The sequence below is a fragment of the Camelina sativa genome, chromosome 15 (genome assembly GCF_000633955.1).
Source record: "Camelina sativa cultivar DH55 chromosome 15, Cs, whole genome shotgun sequence".
In the NCBI taxonomy this organism is placed as follows: domain Eukaryota; kingdom Viridiplantae; phylum Streptophyta; class Magnoliopsida; order Brassicales; family Brassicaceae; genus Camelina; species Camelina sativa.
In genome coordinates this window covers 21,482,237-21,502,905 of record NC_025699.1, presented here as the reverse complement: position 1 = coordinate 21,502,905, position 20,669 = coordinate 21,482,237, and the positions used below count along the sequence as shown (strand labels likewise).

At 42.5% G+C, this 20,669-nt stretch overlaps 4 protein-coding genes and 2 pseudogenes across 4 annotated transcripts in view; 2 read left to right on the top strand and 4 right to left on the bottom strand.

Annotated features, from left to right (window-relative positions):
• LOC104747277 overlaps positions 1-4,947 on the top strand; it is an 11,423-nt pseudogene extending 6,476 nt beyond the window's left edge.
• LOC104748659 (cation/H(+) antiporter 15-like) lies at positions 5,717-8,892 on the bottom strand. Its single transcript, XM_010470266.1, is given in 2 exon segments — positions 5,717-8,029; positions 8,680-8,892. Coding segments are annotated over 2 exon segments (2,472 nt in total). The 3' UTR covers positions 5,717-5,770.
• LOC104747274 (ABC transporter G family member 5-like) lies at positions 14,299-16,494 on the top strand. Its single transcript, XM_010468885.2, has one exon. The coding sequence runs from the start codon at positions 14,413-14,415 to the stop codon at positions 16,360-16,362; it is 1,950 nt and encodes a 649-aa protein (XP_010467187.1). The 5' UTR covers positions 14,299-14,412; the 3' UTR covers positions 16,363-16,494.
• Positions 16,341-18,694, bottom strand: LOC104747275 (pentatricopeptide repeat-containing protein At2g13600-like). Its single transcript, XM_010468886.2, has one exon. It carries the CDS (start codon positions 18,678-18,680, stop codon positions 16,602-16,604), a length of 2,079 nt encoding a protein of 692 aa, XP_010467188.1. The 5' UTR covers positions 18,681-18,694; the 3' UTR covers positions 16,341-16,601.
• LOC104747276 lies at positions 18,950-19,738 on the bottom strand (annotated as a pseudogene).
• Positions 19,807-20,669, bottom strand: part of LOC104748658 (protein DETOXIFICATION 17-like) — a 2,949-nt gene continuing 2,086 nt past the window's right edge. The window contains exons 7-8 of the mRNA XM_019237371.1: positions 20,417-20,507; positions 19,807-20,045 (exon numbers count right to left, since the gene is read on the bottom strand). Of these exons, the coding sequence (XP_019092916.1) occupies positions 19,986-20,045; positions 20,417-20,507 (151 nt within the window). The 3' untranslated portion in view covers positions 19,807-19,985. The remainder of the gene's footprint in view (positions 20,046-20,416; positions 20,508-20,669) is intronic.

The window sequence follows — 20,669 nt, the reverse complement described above, 5'->3', positions numbered from 1 at the left end:
TAGTCGAATCCCTATGCCCGATCCAAGATGAGAGGACGCTCCGTCCAGATGCAAGGTCCATCGGTCATCTGACGGGTCGACAGGTGTTGATTCGGCCTCCCCAAACGGCAGCTCAATCAAGAAATCGGCGAGTACTTGGGACTTTGCAGCCGGCCGAGTTCGATACTCGATGTCGTACTCACTAAGTTCAATTGCCCACTTTGTTAGTCGACCCGATTGGTTCGGGCTGTGCAATATAGATCGTAAATGTTAGTTGGACAGGACAGCGACAGTATGTGACTGGAGCTTTCTTGCCGACGTGACTACTGCCAGGGCGACCTTTTCAACTGTTGGGTAGCGAGTTTCCGCGTCGTCAAGTGATTTGCTTATATAAAAGATGGGTCGTTGCTCTCCTCGGTCGTCTTTAACGAGTACACCACTGACGGCCGACTCCGAGACCGCGATATAGAGAAATAAGATTTCGCCGAGCTCCGGCTTTGCTAAGATTGGTGGGGTCGATAAATAATTTTTTAGCTCGTTGAACGCGCTGTGACAGGCGTCGGTCCACTCGAACTTGCCCTTTGTTTTGAGAAGCTGGTAAAATGGTAGACACTTGTCGGTCGATCTGGATATAAAACGGTTTAGAGCAGCGATTCGTCCAGTTAATCGCTGTACTTCTCTGGCGTTCTTTGGTTGTGGTAGATCGATGATCGCCTTAATTTGCTTCGGGTTCGCCTCGATGCCTCGTCTGGTTACCAGGTACCCAAGGAATTCGCCGGATTTCACTGCAAATGTGCATTTGGCCGGGTTTAGCTTCATCCCATACTTGTTGAGGGTGTCGAAGCATTGTCGCAGGTGAGTAATATGATCCTTGGCGTGCTGTGATTTGACGAGCATATCGTCAATATAGACCTCCATAGTCCGGCCGAGCTGCTCGGCAAACATCTTGTTGACTAGCCGTTGATACGTCGCTCCCGCGTTTTTCAGACCAAAAGGCATGACCTTGTAGCAGTATGTCCCTCTATCCGTGATGAATGATGTTTTTTCCTGGTCGTCCTTGTGCATCAGAATCTGGTTGTAACCGGAGAATGCGTCCATAAAGGTTAACAGCTCGTTGCCCGCAGTTGCTTCGACGAGCTGATCGATTCTTGGCAATGGGAAGCTATCCTTTGGGCAAGCCTTGTTAAGATCGGTAGAATCAACGCAAATCCGCCACTTTCCATTCTTCTTTTTGACGACTACCGGATTGGCTAGCCACTCTGGATATTTTACTTCCACGATTGACCCGGCACCGAGGAGTTTGTCAACTTCATCGTTTACTGCTTGCGACCGTTCAGGGCCTAACTTGCGCCGTTTCTGTTTGACCGGCTTATGCGTTGGGTCGGCATTGAGCTCGTGGGTCGTGACGCTTGGGTCGATTCCTTTCATATCAGTCACGCTCCATGCGAACGTTGAGATGTTGGTTTTGAGGAAAAGTATTAACTCGTCTCGCATGGCGGACGTTATTTCTGTGCCGATATTCACGCATCGTTTCTTGTCGTTCTCGTCTAAGCTCACCTCCTCGACCGCGGCAACGCCTTGTTGGACGGCAGTCGGCTTTCCGTCTGTCGGCGACGTACTGTTGTCGCCGACTCGCTGCTTTGATTGCTATAATTTCTTTCCGGTGCGAAGCTTATGCTCGATCAGAAAACAGGCTCGTGCGGTTTGCTGGTTGCCGCGCAACGTGTACACCCCTTTTGAAGTTGGGAATTTAACGCACTGATGGTACGTTGATGGGACGGCTTTCATCTTGTGGATCCACGGGGTGCCGAGGATGACGTTGTAGATTGTCGGCTTGTCGATAACCGCGAAACGGAAATACCTGGCTATCCCCGCAACGAAGATCGGCAAAGTAATTGTGCCGACGGACATAAGGTGATCCCCGTCGAAACCCGTCAAAGAGTGACACTCTGGCATAATGTCCCGCTCGCCGATTTCCATTTTTGCCAAGACGTCTCTGAAGATGACGTTGACCGAGCTTCCAGTGTCGATCAATATTCTCGTCACCTCGCTTTCACCGATCAAGAGCTCGACGACCAACGGGTCGTTGTGCGGTAAATCCAAACCTTCCAGGTCTTTTCCGTCAAAGGTGATTGGCATACTTTCAGCCTCGAACCGCGACGGCCAAGACTTCGTCATTTCGGCTTTCTTAGTATAATCTCTGATTGCTCTGACCGAATCGTTGCATCCGGCTAGTCCACCCATTATCATGTTGATTCGTCTTATAGTCGGGGGACGTTGATCAGGCTTGCGGTCTGTATGCGGTCGTTTTTCGTGACCGCTGTCTTCTCGTCGTTCAGCTAGTAGGTTTGGAATTTCCATCTCGTCTTCACTTTGGTCGGCTAATATCTTTGAATCTTTGACGAACTTTCGAGCGATATTTTCAGCGCGCTTGGCATCATTTCGTCCAGGTCGGACTGTCTTGCTTCTGTCCGGCTCGACGACTATTGCGCCTTTCTTGTATCGTTCCATCAGAATCCTCTGGAGGTAATGACATTCGTCTGTCGAGTGGGTATTACTCTGATGGTAGTCGCAATACGAGGTTGCGCTATTTTCAGCTCCTTCTTTCCGGATATACTTATTTTCGCCGATCGCAAAGGTTCGGCGAGTTCGATCTTGGTTCTTGGTGAAGTGCTGCCGTGGCTCGACATAATCGACTTTTGGAGCTGCGGCTATAGGCTGTCTGGTTATTGCACTTGCCTCCGAGGAATACTTCTTGGCGTTGATAGCTTTCTCTTCTTCGAGCCCAATGTGCTTTGCAGCTCGGAGTAATGCCTCGGCCACGGTCTCGACATGTGTCAAAGATAATTCCTCCTTGAATCGAGATTCATACCATAGTGCGTTTCGGAGCGCAACGATTGCGGCCGCATCGGGGATTGAGATGTTGACATAAATCTCCTTGAATCGTCCAATAAAGGACCGAAGCGATTCCCCCTTGTGCTGAGTTAAGGCATATAAGTCGGCGTGGGAATTCTTGTCCTCAATTAAAACAGAGAACTGCTTCAGAAACTCAGTTATCAGCTCCCTGATGCTGTCGATTGATCCTGGTGGTAGCCTCGAGAACCAACTCAAGGCGGTTCCCGTCAAATGTTCGGCGAAAACTTGACAAGCTCCTGCGTCGTATTCTGCCGGGCTGAACTGCAATGGGCCGAGGGCCACGCCGAAGGTGAGCAAGAAGTCTCGTGGGTCGACCGTTCCATCGTAATGGCCCAACCTTGGCTTGACCGCTCGTTTGACCGCTGTTGTAGCGAGTCGTCGAGAGAATGGAGTTCGCTGTGTTGCCTCGAGCATGAGTCCGACTTCGGGTGCCTTATCCGTCGCTTTCTGGATCATTGCGGCCATTTCTTTCATTTGTTGTTTCATTGCTATTAGCTCGGCATCCTTCGTTCGATCTGCCACTTCGGTACCCTGCTCGGCAAGGCGCTGGACGGGATTACGCTCTAATCCGCCGGTCTGCACATACGGCCCTGGCGTTGTCCTTGCTGAGGTGAAGTTCCTTGGGGTGAGCCGAGCGTTGTGGAGATGATTGATTTCATCTTGCGAATTGAGCTGCGCCGCAGTGAGCGCATCCAAACGGTTGTTTGTTCGCTCTTCCTGCTGGTCGAGGCGCGTTAAGATTCCTCGAAAAAGCTCGTCTATGCTAGAGACGGGCTGGTTGTTGAGCAGAGAGAGTTGTGTCGGCGCCTGTGGTGCCTCTGCGGTCGCTGGGGTCGTCAAATTTGTAGCTATGATGAACGTTTCTGGGCTTTCTACCGTCACAACTTTTCTTGGAGCGTCTGGCGTGGGAAGGACTATCTGCTCCGCTTGATCCGTCGCCGGGGTGATTGTTCCCCCCGACGAGCTTGCTTCTTTGCTTCTTTCCTTGTCAATTATTGTCATCCTATCCAGTCGGTGTAGGTCCGTTCTTCAATTTTTCAGAAAACTTTGACTTGGCTCCCCCTACCTGGCGCGCCAAATTGTTGATGTCCCTTTTGGTCACAATTAATATGTTTAGTTCGGTCAAAGAGGGTCGAAGTTCTCTTTTATTATATTGGTGTCGGAACACAAAAGACGGGCTACAACGCGACTTGAACGGGTTACAAAAGTAGACGAGGATAATAGACGAGCTGATATCTCGTCGATTCTCCAAGCTATGAGTTTGGAACCGTTGACTTTTGCTTGGACGAGCTAAGCTTTTTGTACTTGCTGCACGAATTCTCCTGCTTTTTCTCCGATCCCCCTTTCTACAGGCCGTACGCCCGTATTTATAGGGAATCGTGTCGGTTCGTCTAGGAAAAATACCATAATACCCTCTTCTCTTGAAAGGGATATTTTGAGCTTTTTCCTGGGCCGGGCCCTTTTGTTGGGGTTGGATCCACCCCTAACAGTCATCCTAACATAGTGCAATTCTTAGGAGCTGTAACCGAGAGAAAGCCTCTTATGTTAATCACTGAATACTTGCGCGGGGTAGGTTCTCGCTATCAAGTATCAACTGTCTTTTATCTCTGCAAATTCTTTTCTTGGCTAACTAAATGATCCATCTAATTTTCACAGGGAAATCTTCATCAATACCTCAAGGAAAAGGGCGGTCTTACTCCAGCAACTGCTGTCAACTTTGCGTTGGATATCGCGAGGTACTTGAAGTTTTAACATTCGAGATATCATGTGAAAGTTTGTTCAACATAGTTGTGGTTTCTAAAAATTGTTGTTACAGAGGAATGACGTATCTTCACAATGAGCCAAATGTTATCATTCACCGAGATCTTAAACCAAGGTAATCAAAATTGCGTCATAGCTCCTCAGTTTCTTACTTCAAATTTGCTGTTTGTAAAAACTGCTTCTTGTATTTTGTATTTCAGGAACGTTCTTCTGGTTAATTCCATTGCAGACCACTTGAAAGTTGGAGACTTTGGGCTAAGTAAACTCATAAAGGTTCAAAACTCTCATTGATGATTAATTAGTGATCATTTCCCTATTGATTTGTTTGTGTTTAGTGTTTATGCTTCTGCTTGTGGAGCAATCTTGATTCGTTTTGTTCTGTATTTATTGTTAGAGTGTATTGATTTCCCTATTAATTTGTTTGTGTTTAGTGTTTATAATTATTTTTTTAATTTAAAATACTATTATTTTTTCTACGAGACCACCTGTGAAGGACACCAATGCTCATACCAAACTTAAGAAACTCTGAAAATAAGATTAATATATTTGAAGAACCAAAATTTGTCCCACACCGCTGCACATACCCTAAGAAACCATATTACTTCTATCACCAAAAACGAATTTTGTAACACTAACGTCCTTATATTATTTATGAAGATGGTCACAACAGATAATATATTCTCATATAAGAAATCAAATCTCGAGTTCATCTGGTTGTTGTTATATGAAAATAGTTTAAGAATGCATGGGTAATTAACTCACACCCTTGACTTGTTAGAAGTTTAGATGAGTTTCTTGTGTTTTTCAATAAAATACGTACTTTACAAAATATTCCACTCATGACACAATTCAAGTCAAGGGTGTGAGTTAATTACCCATGCATTCTTAAACTATTTTCATATAACAATGTGGTTTGAATGTCACTTGGACATACAATACATGGAAAGATCTAAAACAAAATTAATGTGAAAATTAATCACTTTTGGTAAACACCCAAATTTGGGGGTGTCAACCAAACCAACTTATAGTTTTCTAAAATACATTTTGTAAGAAACGACATAAAAAAAGAAAATGAAGGGTGTTTGTATAGATACACAAAATCTGAATATTTTGGCTAACGTGGGTTCTCTAAAACATATGTGGACTTTGTTTCATGTGAAATTACTGGACTCTCAGGCAAATCCATATCATCTTCTTGTGTCCATGATCCACAGTACTGTTGAACCACAAGAACCGACACAGTAGCTGCAAAGTCTGATGAGGCAAGCAAATCTCCGATGGCACCCAGCTCAGGACACTCGCTCCAATCCGTTAAACCTGCGGTGAGAGGAGACAACATTCCTTCTCCTCTTCCAACAATAAACAGATCATGAGAACTGTCCATTGATCTCACTGCTGCAACCGTATCTTCCCCATTGCTCACTAGTTTTTCTATATACACAATTGACTCAAAATCTGCATTTGACGTCCTGAATGCATTGATGTACTCATCATCAAGCTGTCTTTGCTTTTTATGGTCCATGTTCATCTTGGGTGCCTTTAGGTCTGTCTCATTGGTCGCTCGTGTTGAAGCTGTGTCAATTTCATCTTCGTCATGAATGAACCGCAAAACGGTTAAAGAGATGCCAGGATGTTGAGCCATTCTCCAGGCATAGGCCAAGGCTTCTCTGTCGTCCGGACCACCGAAAAACAGAACAGCAACTTGGAGAGACACAGTGTTTGAGTTTAGTCTTGTGGCTCCATTGAGTCCTCTGTCTACGAGTATTCCAACTGAACAAGGCGAGTTTTCTAGTAGGTTTTGGTTGACCAAACGGTAGGCCGGGTTGGTTGCTTCCATTCCTCCATCAACTGTTTGTTGTTTGTGAAATGGTATGATTATGAAGGAGACACGTTTGTCCTCTGCTAAGCTACAAACATCTTCGTGCATTGTTGAGTAAGGGGAAATAGCTGTCAAGGGTTGAACAGCTACAAAGGCAGCATGTTGTTCATAGTTCTCAAAGGCGTTGATGATGTGATCTGATTGAGCTTGAGTTCTGTTAAGCGCTGGTCGTCCTGACTTACGAGTGTTGTGGACAATTAGCATTGCGGATGCTCGTCCCGTGAGCTCAACAAGGTGGAGAACGTAAATGCATATGGGAGATCTCTTTGTAGGATGTGAAGCTTCAAGAAGGTTGATAATAGTAGGAACATTACGCGGCGTGTGAACGCAAACCAAGACTCGAAGCTCGCTGTCTGGCTTCGTCTGTTGTATTGTTCGTCTCTTGTACGAAACAGATTTCTTCACTGGCCTATAAAGGACCGTAACAATAGGGGTGATGACTCCAGTCATAACCAAGGCCACAAGAACCATGGTAGCAAAGGTCTCATCATCTAAAACCTTTTGGTCTTTTCCAACATTGAGCACAATCATTTCGACAAGACCTTTGGTGTTCAAGAGCAGGCCAAGAGTGATTCCTTCACGAACTGGCATGCCATGGAAAAATGCGACAATAACGGTACCGATGACTTTTCCAGCACAAGCGAGGAATATAACAAAGAAAAGAGTGGCCCAAGTGGCAGGACCTTGGATGGCAGCTACGTTAGTCTTGAGACCACTTATAGCAAAGAAAAGAGGTAGAAGAAGGCCAGAGACAAAATCTTCAAGCTTCTCAATGAGTGTGAGACCAAGAGGCCCATTGGGAATAACAAGACCAAAGACAAAGGCCCCAAAGACTGAATGTGTTCCAATTGCATCGGTAATAAAGCCAGATATCATAACTCCTGTCAAGATGAGGCATATATAGAACTCACTGTAGTTCTCTCCTTCAGGGGTTTTACGTATGATCCAAGTGATGCCTGGCCTGACAATAAAGACACAAACGGCGATGAAAACTGCACTAGAGATCATGACCCAAAGGGAGGCAAATGAAGTTTTGTCACTCTCGGCCAGGGCGATGGCCAAGGCAAGAAGAATCCAAGCAAACATGTCATTAACCAAGGCTGCTGACATTGATATCCGTCCAATCTCGGTATTGATGAGCTTGAGCTCAGCAAGAATCCTCGCAAGTACCGGGAATGCAGTAACGGAGAGTGCAACACCGAGGAAGAGTATGTAGGTGCCTTGCCCCAAGTGATCTTCTGATCGGTGCATAGAGAAAGAGAAGGCGGCACCAATGAGGAATGGTAAGACCATACCACCAATAGCTATGGTTAGAGCTCGCTTCCCTGTCTTGCGAACCACCATGATGTCCATCTCTACACCCACCAGGAAAAGGAAGTAAAGTAAACCCACATTAGCCATTGTTTCAAGTACCATCACACTTCTTTGAGGGAAGATGGTGTGTGCGAATTTTTCGGAGCGCCCAAGCACTGATGGCCCTAGCACGATTCCACCCTGAAGATTAAGATCAAACAATATGTTTTAAAATGTTAAAAACTTAGAGAAATAAATCAAGAATGTGTCAGTTCACTTAATCTTCATGAGTTGGAAACTTCTTAACCACGGGTCAAAAAAAAAAAAAAAANAGCTTGAGCTCAGCAAGAATCCTCGCAAGTACCGGGAATGCAGTAACGGAGAGTGCAACACCGAGGAAGAGTATGTAGGTGCCTTGCCCCAAGTGATCTTCTGATCGGTGCATAGAGAAAGAGAAGGCGGCACCAATGAGGAATGGTAAGACCATACCACCAATAGCGATGGTTAGGGCTCGCTTCCCTGTTTTGCGAACCACCATGATGTCCATCTCTACACCCACCAGGAAAAGGAAGTAAAGTAAACCAACATTAGCCATTGTTTCAAGTACCATCACACTTCTTTGAGGGAAGATGGTGTGTGCGAATTTTTCGGAGCGCCCTAGCACTGATGGCCCTAGCACGATTCCACCCTGAAGATTAAGATCAAAACAATATGTTTTAAAATGTTAAAAACTTAGAGCAATGTATAAAGAATGTGTCAGTTCACTTAATGTTCATGAGTTGAAAACTTCTTTACCACGGATCAAAAAAAAAAAAAAGATAGAAGAAGAGAATTTGTGGTTGGTTACTCACAAGGATCTCAGAGATAACACGAGGTTGGCGAAAGGGTTTGAGGATAAAGACGAAGAAACGAGTGACGACAACAACCAAGGTTAGCTGAAGAACAAAGAGAGGTAGCGAGAAATCAAGAGGGTTATCGCCTTGCCAAACTCCATTGGTGGTGATCATGCTTGGTGCGTATCATATTATGGAAGCCTCCGTACTATTTTCTTCACTTGTCGCCATTTTGATCCTAAGAAAAAACTAATTTGATTGAAAAGATTTGTTGTGTGTTAATTTTGCAGGACACGTTAAGCCATATGAGGGAAAGGGAATGGATTCAAAGTTGGTGGTGTTCCGTATCGTCCTCTCTACTCAACGAGTCAAGCATCATCATTGATAATCTCTATTTTTGGTCTTCTTTTCTTTTATTAGAACTTTTAAAAAAAAAATTTCAGGTGTTTTGCTAACCGATTTTTTAAAAAAATTCCCCATAATAAAGTAAATATTACATGAATGATTAATTATGATATCTTTAAAGAAAATGTGTTTTGCAGTTTTTTTTCTTTCACAAAACACATTTATAGCCATTAATAAAACATATAAGGTCTTGATTAATGGTCAACCATATGGTTCCATTATCCTTTGTCGGAGTTGTGTCAGGGAGATCCTTTGTCGTCTTATCTCTTTATCCTTTGTACGGAGGTGCTTATTGCACATTTTTGGAAAGCAGAATGGATGAAACTTCTTACTGGTATCAAAGTTTCGACTGCCATTCCTGCCATCTCTCATCTCTTATTTGCGGATGACAGTCTTTTTTTCTGTCGGGCCACAAAGGAGCAATGCGAGGTGGTATTAAGGATCCTTAGGAAGTATGAACAAGTTTCTGGCCAACAAATCAATTTTCAAAAATCTTCGGTCCAGTTTGGACATACGGTGGATAATGATTTCAGGGAAGAGTTAAAAGAGGTTCTAGGGATCACAAATTTGGGTGGTATGGGATCTTACTTAGGTATTCCGGAAAGCCTGGGTGGGGCTAAGACGAAAATCTTTTCGTTCGTTCAGGACAGGTTGCAATCATGGGCAAGTGGGTGACCGGCCAGATAATGATCAAGTCCGTTGCTACGACTGTTCCTACTTTTGTGATGTCATGTTTTTGAATACTTAAGACGGTTACGAGGAAGTTGACTAGTGCAATTTCTAATTTTTGGTGGAGCTCGTCTGGATAATCACAAGGGTTACACTGGGTAGCGTGGGATAAACTGTGTAGTAGTAAAGATGCAGGGGGTTTGGGATTCTAGTGCTTGAATGATTATAATACCGCTCTGCTAGCGAAGCAGCTCTTGCGTTTGATCACTGTACCGGATTCACTTTTTGCACGGGTTTTTAAAGACCGATACTATCGACATTTTGATCCTTTGGATCCAATTAAATCTTACTCGCCGTCTTATGGGTGGCGGAGTATAGTTTCTGCTCGCTCTCTGGTTAACAAAGGACTTATTAAACGGGTAGGATCTGGTGATTCCATTTCTGTATGGACTGACCCATGGATCCCTGCTCAACCCCGAGACCAGCACTGAGCACAGGGTCGCCTTCTGACTCTCTGCTCCGAGTTACAAATCTTATTGACAGGAGTTCTAACTCCTGGGATATGGCTCAGCGTACAGCAACGTTTGTACCGGAAGATGTTGCTTTAATTTCTGCCTTGCCTTTGCGACAACCGGATAAACCGGATTTGCTGGGATGGCATTTTACTAAGTTTGGTAAATATTCGGTAAAATCAGGGTAACATATTATTCGTTCAAATATGACGGCTCCCGCTGAGCCAAAAGTATTTGGACCGGACATTGTACCTCTTCAGGCCTTTGTGTGGAAAATTAGGTGTCCACTGAAACTTTGTCATTTCATGTGGCAAGTGCTTTCTGGTTGTGTGGCAGTTACATCTAATCTACAGAAACGTGGTATGAGTTGTGATGCCACATGTGGCCTTTGTGGTTTTTGGGAGGAGACGATTAATCATCCCCTCTTCGAATGTCCGCCAGCTAGACAGGTTTGGGCTTTGTTGCAGTTCCCGACGGCCCTAGGTGTTTTCCCTTCGGAGTCTGTTTTCACGAACATGGATTTTCTCTTTTGGCGGTTTACGAATGTTCCAACACATGAATTATTTTTCTGGAATCTGTGGTATATCTGGAAAGCGCGCAATGATAAACTTTTCAGTAATCTGATTCAAACCCCCTTGCAATTTTGCGGTTAGCGGAAGATGAGGCAAAAGCATGGGCTCTGGCTGAGACAGAGGATATGGTATTACCATCAGATATTAACATTGCGGTTGTTCCTGGTGGAAGTGGGGGATTAGGGGTTCCTAGGTCTTTGTCGAGTTATACTTGTTTTGTAGATGGTTCTTGGAAAGCAGCAGATCGCTATGCGGGTAAAGGATGGTTTTGCACGTCGCCCTAGGGTGACGCCCCTACTATGGGAGCTGCCAACCTTTGTCGTAGTCTCTCCTCTCTTCATGCCGAGATTGAAGCCCTTGTCTGGACTATGCGCTGTATGATTGGAGCGGATAACCAATCTGTTGTCTTCCTAACCGACTGCTCCGACTTAGTGAAAATGGTGTCTTCGCCTTCCGAGTGGCCAGCTTTTACGCCTTATTTGGAGAACATTCAGGCGGATAAAGAGGAGTTTGCTTCTTTTTCCTTAGTCTACGTTCCTCGCTCTCAGAATGGTAAAGCGGATAATTTAGCGCGATGAGTTCGCACAGTTCCGCACTTAGTTACCTATATAAACGATGTTCTTTCGTATTGACTTGTTTGAGCCAATCTTATACTATGTTGTAAAAAAAAGAATTTTATAGCTATTAATAGAGAGAAAAAAACAAATTCTCGCCACCCTATTGTCTAAAAGTGAATGAAAAGGTGATTCTCAGAATACTTAAGTCACCAATCATATACCAAATAAAATTAGAAACTTATAAAAAGAAATCAAGTATGACCTTCTAATTTATTTACTTATGTTAAAATAAAATTAAAAATTAGTAATAACTGAAAATGTAAATTTATAAATAAGAGGAAGGATAACAATATTTATGTGGCCAATTATAGCCACATAAACACTCTGGCTAAATGAGCTAGTGCAAAAGTAATCATAGGTTCGGCATCGACATATAGTAGTATAGCCATGAATACTTGGTGGCAAAAATATTGGATATGGAATAGTCATAGCTCTAGTGTTTTCCAATTTAGCCAAAAATATTTCTAACGTGGCTCCGTCTTTGGCGTTTAATAATTCGTGGCTATACCAAGTAGTTTTCTTTTGATATTTGTCGTAATTTTTTTTTTTTATAAATGAATGTAAAATTTTATTCATCAAAAAAACCGTTTTTTTACAACAAGTGCAACAATGCCAAGTCTTTTAGTTTAATGCATAAAGAGTAAACTTAATTTCTGGTAGAAAACCAGCTTACAAGGATATCTATGTAGTCTTTGTGGCCTGAGTTCAGAAGGTGGAGAAGCTTGTTGCGAATGGTTCCGTTTGCCAAGATGCTGGGCAGAAAGGGGATTTTCGTCGTGTCTGCAGTTGTTACGCTCCTGCCAGATGGAGTGAACCATTACCTGGAAGGAGTAACGCAGAAACAGCAGAGAAGTCTTATCGAGAGTTGTGTCAGAGATGAGTGTCTTGAGAGTGTCCCAGTCTGCGGTCGAGTGGGTGCCAAGGAACCAATAGGTTAGCTGACTCTAAATCTGAAATGAATATGAACACTGGAAGAAGATGTGATTTTTTGTTTCTATTGCAGAAGGAGTAGGAGGAGTCAACATTTCCATTCCACCGCAGCATATGATCCTCGGTAGAGAGGCGATTAAGCATACCCAGCCATGTTATGAAAGCAAACGTTGGTGTGGCCTGTGAAAACCATACACCCTTTCTCCATGGACACACTGGTTTCGCTATACGCAGCTGAGTCCACGTATCACGAGTCTAGAACTTCGGTTTTTGCTTTGCTTTGCTTTGACCGTTTCAATAACTACTTCCACCTGATTTAGGACATCCACGCGACGCCTTCGAGCTCTATGAGTAAGCATTACTGATTCGACTGTCGCATGCTTAAGAATACCAAGATCAATACAACCTCTGCTGCCTAACAAATCGTAGAGTGATCCATGGGAGACCAGCGATCATACCAAAAAGAAGTGGATTGACCGTTGTTTATTTCTTTGCGGTGAAAGTCTTTTGTTAGGTCTCTGAGCTTAAGTAGTTTTCTCCACATCCAAGAACCTTGCGAAGACGAGTTCACCACTTCCTAAAAAGAACTTTTGCGGATGAGGTAGGTGTGAACCCACTGTCCCCATAGTGAATTTGCTGAAAATAAATGCTAGATGAGTTTGAGACTACAAACATTGTTTATCTCTTTCAATGGCCTTAATCCTAATCCCCCTTCACAGTGAGGTAAGCAAATATCCACCCAAGCTACCTTTGTAGAATGAGTCTTTAGCTCAGGTCCACTCCATAAGAAAGCGGAGCATAGTTTCTCGATCTCCTTCATGCATTTACCTGGTAGATTGAAAACAGAGGACCAAAAATGTGTGATACTCATGAGAACCGACTTGATAAGTTGTAACCGTCCCCCATAGGAAAAAACCGACCTGTCCATGTATTTATTCGGTGTCGAATCTTTGCCAACAAAGAAGCATAGTCTTGACTTGTCATTGTCTTAGTGAGGAGTGGCAAGCCAAGATAACTGACCGGAGGCGTACCAACCTCAAAAGGAAATTTTGTTTGAAGTGCCTCTTGAACTGCATGGGAAATTCCTGCCATGTAGAGGGTTGACTTCTCAAGACTAATCCTTAATACTGAGTATTTAGAAAACTCGTCAAAAACTTGGATTACACCCTCAATGGATGGTTGAGTACTGTCAGCAAATACCATAAGATCATCAGCAAAACATAAGTGGGTAAGGAGGAGATTATGACAGCGGGGGTGACAGCCATATCCATTCTCAACAGCTGCTTGATTGATTAAATGGGAGAAAACATTCATACAAATGACGAATAAGTATGGAGAGAGGGAGCATCCCTGTCTCAGTCCTCGTGCACTGACAAAAAACCCTGCCAGCTCGCCATTAACTTGAACCGAGAAACTTGCAGTAAAGACGTAACGCCTCATTTGTAGTTACAGAAACATTTCTTAGGGGAAAGTTAGATTAGTGTCAAATGTCAATACATGTAATCATGGAAGAAAGTAATAATTCCATTAACAAAACAAATTTCTGAAAATCACTTTTCTTGAAGACGTCGGCAACTTTTTAACAATGTTATTTTTTTTATTTTTTAATTGAAATTTGGTGAAGACATGACAAATTGACAAGTAGTATATAGATTACAGATATGGAAGTAAATAATGGGCACAAAGGAACACGTGACTCTTCATTTCTTGGAAAAGTTACAGAGAAGAACAATGGCATGTGAACCACTCTCTCTATTTATATGGTATAAGAAAACAATGGCCCGTGACCAGACTTAAAATTTTCAACTCTCTTCACTTAAATCCAATACTACAAGTTACAGGAGTCTAGCTGTCTTTTGAACCATTATGACCAATCCAATACTAATCAAAGTTTATTATAATCATGATACACATCAGTAGAAAAAACCACAAAAGAGATCATATATAATTGGTATTGTTCTATTACTTGTCCTTTTCCTTAAGCTACTATAGCATTGAAGAAAGAGAGAAAGAGAGAAAGAGAGAGAGAGCAAAGCTTCTTCATCAATGGAGAAGGAAGGATGTGAGATCGAAGCTTTAGATATTGATTATAACATCTTTGAACGGAAGATTAATGTTAATCCTTTCGGTTTCTTTACTCAAAAACCGCGGCCGGAAGCTGACCAGACTGTTAAGACAGAGGAAGAGTCGTGGAAGCTAGAGCATAAATCCGGCAACAAAGTCAAGCATGTACTAAAAGGAGTGACCTGCAGAGCCAAACCATGGGAGATTCTTGCCATTGTTGGCCCAAGTGGTGCAGGGAAGTCTTCTTTGCTTGAAATTCTAGCTGCTAGACTCATCCCTCAAACCGGGTCGGTTTTGGTCAACAAGAGACCGGTGGATAGAGCCAACTTCAAGAAAATTTCTGGTTATGTCACCCAAAAGGACACTCTGTTTCCTTTGCTTACGGTTGAGGAAACCCTTCTGTTCAGTGCTAAGCTGCGTTTAAAGCTCCCAGCTGACGAGCTGAGATCACGGGTTAAGTCGTTGGTCCATGAGCTTGGGCTTGAAGCTGTTGCAACAGCTCGTGTTGGCGATGATACCGTCAGAGGGATATCGGGTGGAGAGAGACGCCGTGTCTCCATAGGAGTTGAAGTTATTCACGACCCCAAAGTTTTGATCCTTGATGAGCCGACCTCTGGTCTTGATAGTACTTCGGCTCTGCAGATCATAGACATGCTCAAGCACATGGCTGAAACACGAGGCCGGACCATTATTTTGAGTATCCACCAACCAGGGTTTCGGATAGTCAAACAGTTCAATTCTGTTCTTTTGTTGGCCAATGGCTCGACCTTAAAGCAGGGCTCGGTGGATCAGCTTGGAGTGTATTTAAGGTCAAACGGTTTGCACCCTCCTATCCATGAAAACATCGTCGAATTTGCCATTGAATCAATCGAACCCATCACAAAACAGCAACGGCTACAGGAAAGCAGAAGAGAAGCTCATATCCTAACATCACAAAAAACATTACAAGAGAAGAGATCAGAAGATAATCAAGGGGAGAGCAGAAGTGGAAAATTCACACTACAACAGCTGTTTCAACAAACAAGGGTTGCTGATGTAGGAACGATGAACATAGCAACGGAGTTCACCAGAGATTTTGCAAATTCAAGACTTGAAGAAACTATGATACTCACTCATAGGTTCTCCAAGAACATTCTCAGAACCAAGGAGCTTTTCGCGTGCAGGACAGTTCAGATGTTAGGTTCAGGGATTGTCCTCGGTCTAATTTTTCATAATCTCAAAGAAGATTTAAAAGGTGCACGAGAAAGAGTTGGGCTCTTTGCATTCATACTGACCTTCCTGCTAACTTCAACAATAGAGGCACTCCCTATATTTCTGCAAGAAAGAGAGATTCTGATGAAGGAAACATCTAGTGGAAGCTACAGAGTGTCCTCATATGCCGTCGCCAATGGACTTGTTTACTTGCCATTTCTGCTCATCCTAGCTATTCTATTCTCAGTCCCAGTGTACTGGCTGGTGGGACTGAACCCAAATTTCATGGCATTTCTGCACTTTTTGCTCCTAATTTGGTTGATCCTCTACACAGCAAACTCAGTGGTTGTGTGCTTTAGTGCACTGGTTCCTAATTTCATTGTTGGAAACTCAGTGATTTCTGGTGTGATGGGTTCCTTCTTTCTGTTTTCTGGCTACTTCATATCAAACCATGAGATCCCTAATTACTGGATTTTCATGCACTACATCTCCTTGTTCAAGTACCCGTTTGAAGGATTTCTGATTAATGAGTTCTCCAAATCAAGCAAGTGTTTAGAGTATGGATTTGGAAAATGCTTGATGACAGAGGAGGATCTACTAAAAGAAGAAAGGTATGGAGAGGAAAATAGATGGAAAAACGTTGTGATCATGCTATGTTTTGTCTTGTTCTACAGGTTCATTTCTTATGCGATTCTGAGGTGTAGATGTTCACAAAGAAGTTTCAAAACCACTCTTGTTTAATAAATGTGGTAACAATAATATATTCTCTGAAATACATTGGGTTACAGGTTTGTTTATGTGTTTAATTATTTACTTCGTACAGCAGCCAAAGATGTTAAAGAAAGGTGTTGTTTATGCAAAGTGAAATTTCCATTGATTCTATCGTCTCTCACTTACTACCTGTTTCTATTTCCTAAAGTTTTTTTCAAGTAAAGAGAATAGATTTACAACAAAAAGAAAACAAATCCAGCAAAAAGCACTTACATGGCATTGTCCCAAAGACAATCCATTTCCTCAGACGAAAGTGATTCTGTTTCGGCATGATCTGGTTCCTGTCTCATCTCTGCTATTAGAATATCAAGAAGTGAGTGTATCTGCCTTTTTCGAGGATGCCTTTTGTCTTTAACCATGAAAACATGAAGATGTCCTAGTATCTTTATCCAACTACAGCCTGGCTGCTTCGTGACTCCCTCTTTCCTCATCAACTTCCGTACACTTATCACATCCTCCCATTTTCCGACCTCAGCGTACATGTTAGACAGAAGAACATATGGTCCTGAATTTGACGCTTCTACTTCTAGAAGCTTCTCTGCAACGTATTTACCTATCATGATGTTCCTATGTACTTTACAAGCAGCAAGCAGTGAACCCCATATAACAGAATCTGGTTGCATGGGCATCTCCTCGACCATGCTCTTTGCTTCTTCGAGAAATCCAGCTCGACCAAGCAAATCAACCATGCACGTATAGTGATCCCTAAGCGGAGCCACACCAAAATCTCTGGTCATGGAAGAGAAGTAATGTCGTCCTTCTTCAACAAATCCAGCATGTCCGCATGCAGAGAGGACACCAATCATGGTAATGTGATCTGGTTTTTCTCCAGAATCAAGCATTTCTCTGAACAACTCAAGAGCCTCATTTCCATAACCATTTTGTGCAAACCCAATAATCATCGCATTCCAGGAAACACGATCTCTTTCCATCATCTTCCTAAATACAAGATAACCATCTTCTACACAACCACATTTTACATACATATCTATCAAGGAATTGCCAACAAATATATCAGCTTCTTCACCAGATTGAAACTTAAACCCATGCTTCAAGACATGGACATGAGCCTGCATGCCGACATGTAACTCTGCAAGATCTGCACATGCCTTGAGGATATTTGCAAAAGTATAGTGGGTCGGGGATACTGATTCCCTCTTTAAGAGACAAAAGAGACTCAGTGCTTCTTCGTTTTCCCCATTTTGAGTATAGCCAGCAATTAGCGCATTCCATGAAACAATATTCCTCTCCGCCATTTTGGTGAACATGAGTCTAGCTGCCTTAGTGCTTGCAGCCATTGCGTACCCACTGATCATGGAAGTTTCTGCAATTACATTCCTGATAGGCATGCTATCAAATATGAACCTAGCTTCACTTAATTTGCTGCACTTTGCATACATATCCACAAAAGCATTGGTTAGAATGATGTCATTCCTTAACTTATCGTTTTTAACAACACGGCCATGAATTTCCTGACCAACCTTAATCGCCGACAAGCTTGCACAGGCACTAATCACACTTGCTAATGTAACCTCATCTGGCTCAACCCTAGACTCCAACATCACTTGGAAAACCTTGAGAGCTTCCAGGGCAGGACCATTTTGTTCGTAGCATGTAATCAAACTATTCCAAGAGACAACGTTTCTATCACCCATCTCATCAAAAACCCGCTGAGCATCATTGACGTTACCACATTTGGAATACATATCAACAAGAGCAGAACCTATATACACATCTGACAAACAAGGCGACTTTGCAATCAAAGAATGTATTTGTACACCCTTATTCATATCATTCAGACCTGAACAAGCGCTAAGACCACTAGCAAAAGTATATTCATTTAGCACAAACCCTTCCTTATGCATCATACCGAAATAAAACAAAGCACCTTCACACCTATCATGCTGAGCAAAACCCGAAACCATGGAATTCCAAGTACACTGGTCGCGTTCAGGCATTGACCGGAACAAAGAATCAGCTTCATCTAAAAAACCTAACTTGGTCAAACCCGTCACAACAGAGTTCCAAGTGTAAACATTTCGTTCAGGCATTTCGTCGAACAGTTGGCGACTATTGTTAAGTGACCCACATTTCGCATACGCGTCAATGAGACGGTTCTGTATAAAGACCTCGTTTGAGAAACCGGATTTGAAGATAGAAGCATGGACACAACGGACATCAGTTGCTGATAACTTGGCTCGGATGCATGAATCAAGAAGCTTTGCGAATGGTGAAGAATCCGTGAGAGAAGAGAGATCACCAGCGAGCTTGAGAAATGATTGTCTCATTCCATTATCGTCGTTTGAACATGAATCTTGGTTTCTCTCTAGCAATCAAAAGTGTGTCTGTGGGATTTGAGTAGAAGACGTAAGTAAAGGCCGGTTTTTTTCTTATGAATCTGGAAATGATCAACTGTACCAAACCGGAATAACTCGGTCCAAAAATATAAAGGTTAATAATTTCTCACAAGCACAAAAATAAGTTTTATTTTTAGAAACTAGGGAAAAATAAAGAAAACAATCTGAGTAGCTTCATCGGTTTGAGTAGAAACCATGGATGGGAAAAATGAAAAATCAGTTACTCAAAATATTGCGATGTAGCCATGTAGGAAGCTGCGGAAAAAAAAGAAGGTAAGAAGAGGAAATGAGAACATGATAAAGCTCCCATCAGACGATGGTCCGCCTCCTTCCCCTGTTGGCACAGTTTTCTATCCATTTCCTGGTCCTAACATAAATTTGCCATATGGATGCATTAGATAACATAAAGACCATTTTCGAGACTGGTGTTTCTTCCTTACATCTGTTTTAATTCGGTTACCTGAAGAATTTGGTGATTCTGCAGGAGAGTTGAACCACCTCCACCACCACCTGGAATAAAACATAATACATATCGTTAGATTTGGGACATTACAAAAGCCTTTGGCGGACCAAGAGCTTGTGTTTGGTTAACACTGATACCTAGCTGAGAGCCACCACCGTTAAGGACTTCACACAAACAGTCAGGAGACGATTGGACTACGCTACCAAACAGTCAAACTGACGACATCATTGCTGCGGAGGAGAGGTAGAGTTTCCTGTTTCCGGCTAAAGGTAGTTGAGACATGGCGACAAGCTAATCAACACGTTTGTGCTACCTGACTAAGCAGGGACCCTTGTCGAAGACATCACAGCCATAAAAACTATAAGAGAAACTAAACCAATTCCCATTTTCATGTTTTCGTGAGTGTATGGGGAGGAATCCTTTGAATTTGTTTCGTTTTGGGTTTTGTTGTGTTTGTTTGTTTGATTGGATATTGTGAAGCCTTTGGGTATAATAAATAAATAATAACACATGTAATTAATAAAGAGGGATATTTGAGCTTGGTGGGGAAATTTTAGTTGGGCTAGGCTTGAGCATATTTGCTTACTGGATCAATTTGATCCGATCAAATAAATATTATATAATTTTAGAGAAAAAACAGGTTTCGTTCTCAAAAGACACTTGGGAGTCTCAATTTTGAATCTCTTGTTTATACTAGGGCTTGCTAATAAAACTATAAAAGCACAGGTTAAGTCTACCAACGGGAACTAGTGTAATGGAAGAAACACGCACGATCACTCTGCTTCTCCATCTGCCTGATCTGAAGACCTAACCCTGGCTAATGCTTTCTTGGCCTACCAAGTTAAAAACAAATAATAATAATTAGTAAGAAAATACTCCATCTGTTTCATAAAGAGTGTCATTCTGACACATTTCACACAATTAAGAAAAGTTAGAATTATACATATTTACCGCTATTTAATAAGTAGTTAATGATTTAAATTCAATGAAAATAGCTTTGGGTTTAGGGGTAAAAAAAAAATTAGCATTAAAACACTCCTTAGAATGTAAAATGACACTCTTTGTGAAACAAAAAAAATTCTCTCAAATGACACTCTTTGTGAAACGGAGGGAGTATTAGTATGGGGGTAAACAATGAATATGCATGCATACAGGCACAGCAATTTGAAATCCAAAGTAAATCATAACAGGTTTTCTGTTTTACCTCTTTATCCCAATTTGTAAGTATGGTGATGAGGGAAAGAGAGATCACTTGAACAACAAGGGCAGTTACAATTCCCAGCCAAAGCCCCTGAAGAAACGATATAGCAGTACTCAATATTACTATGTTGAAGAACGTGTGTTGGTTATATCATACAGGTCTGTAATTGATAAACTATCTTGTTGCACTTGAACTCATACATAGACTAGAAGCAATAAGAGAATTCAAGCACTGTGTTTACCCGACCACCGAGATG

Excerpts from the sequence above, each read along its gene's own strand:
- LOC104747274 (XM_010468885.2), top strand. The coding sequence starts at position 14,413 with ATGGAGAAGGAAGGATGTGAGATCGAAGCTTTAGATATTGATTATAAC.
- LOC104747275 (XM_010468886.2), bottom strand. The coding sequence starts at position 18,680 with ATGAGACAATCATTTCTCAAGCTCGCTGGTGATCTCTCTTCTCTCACG.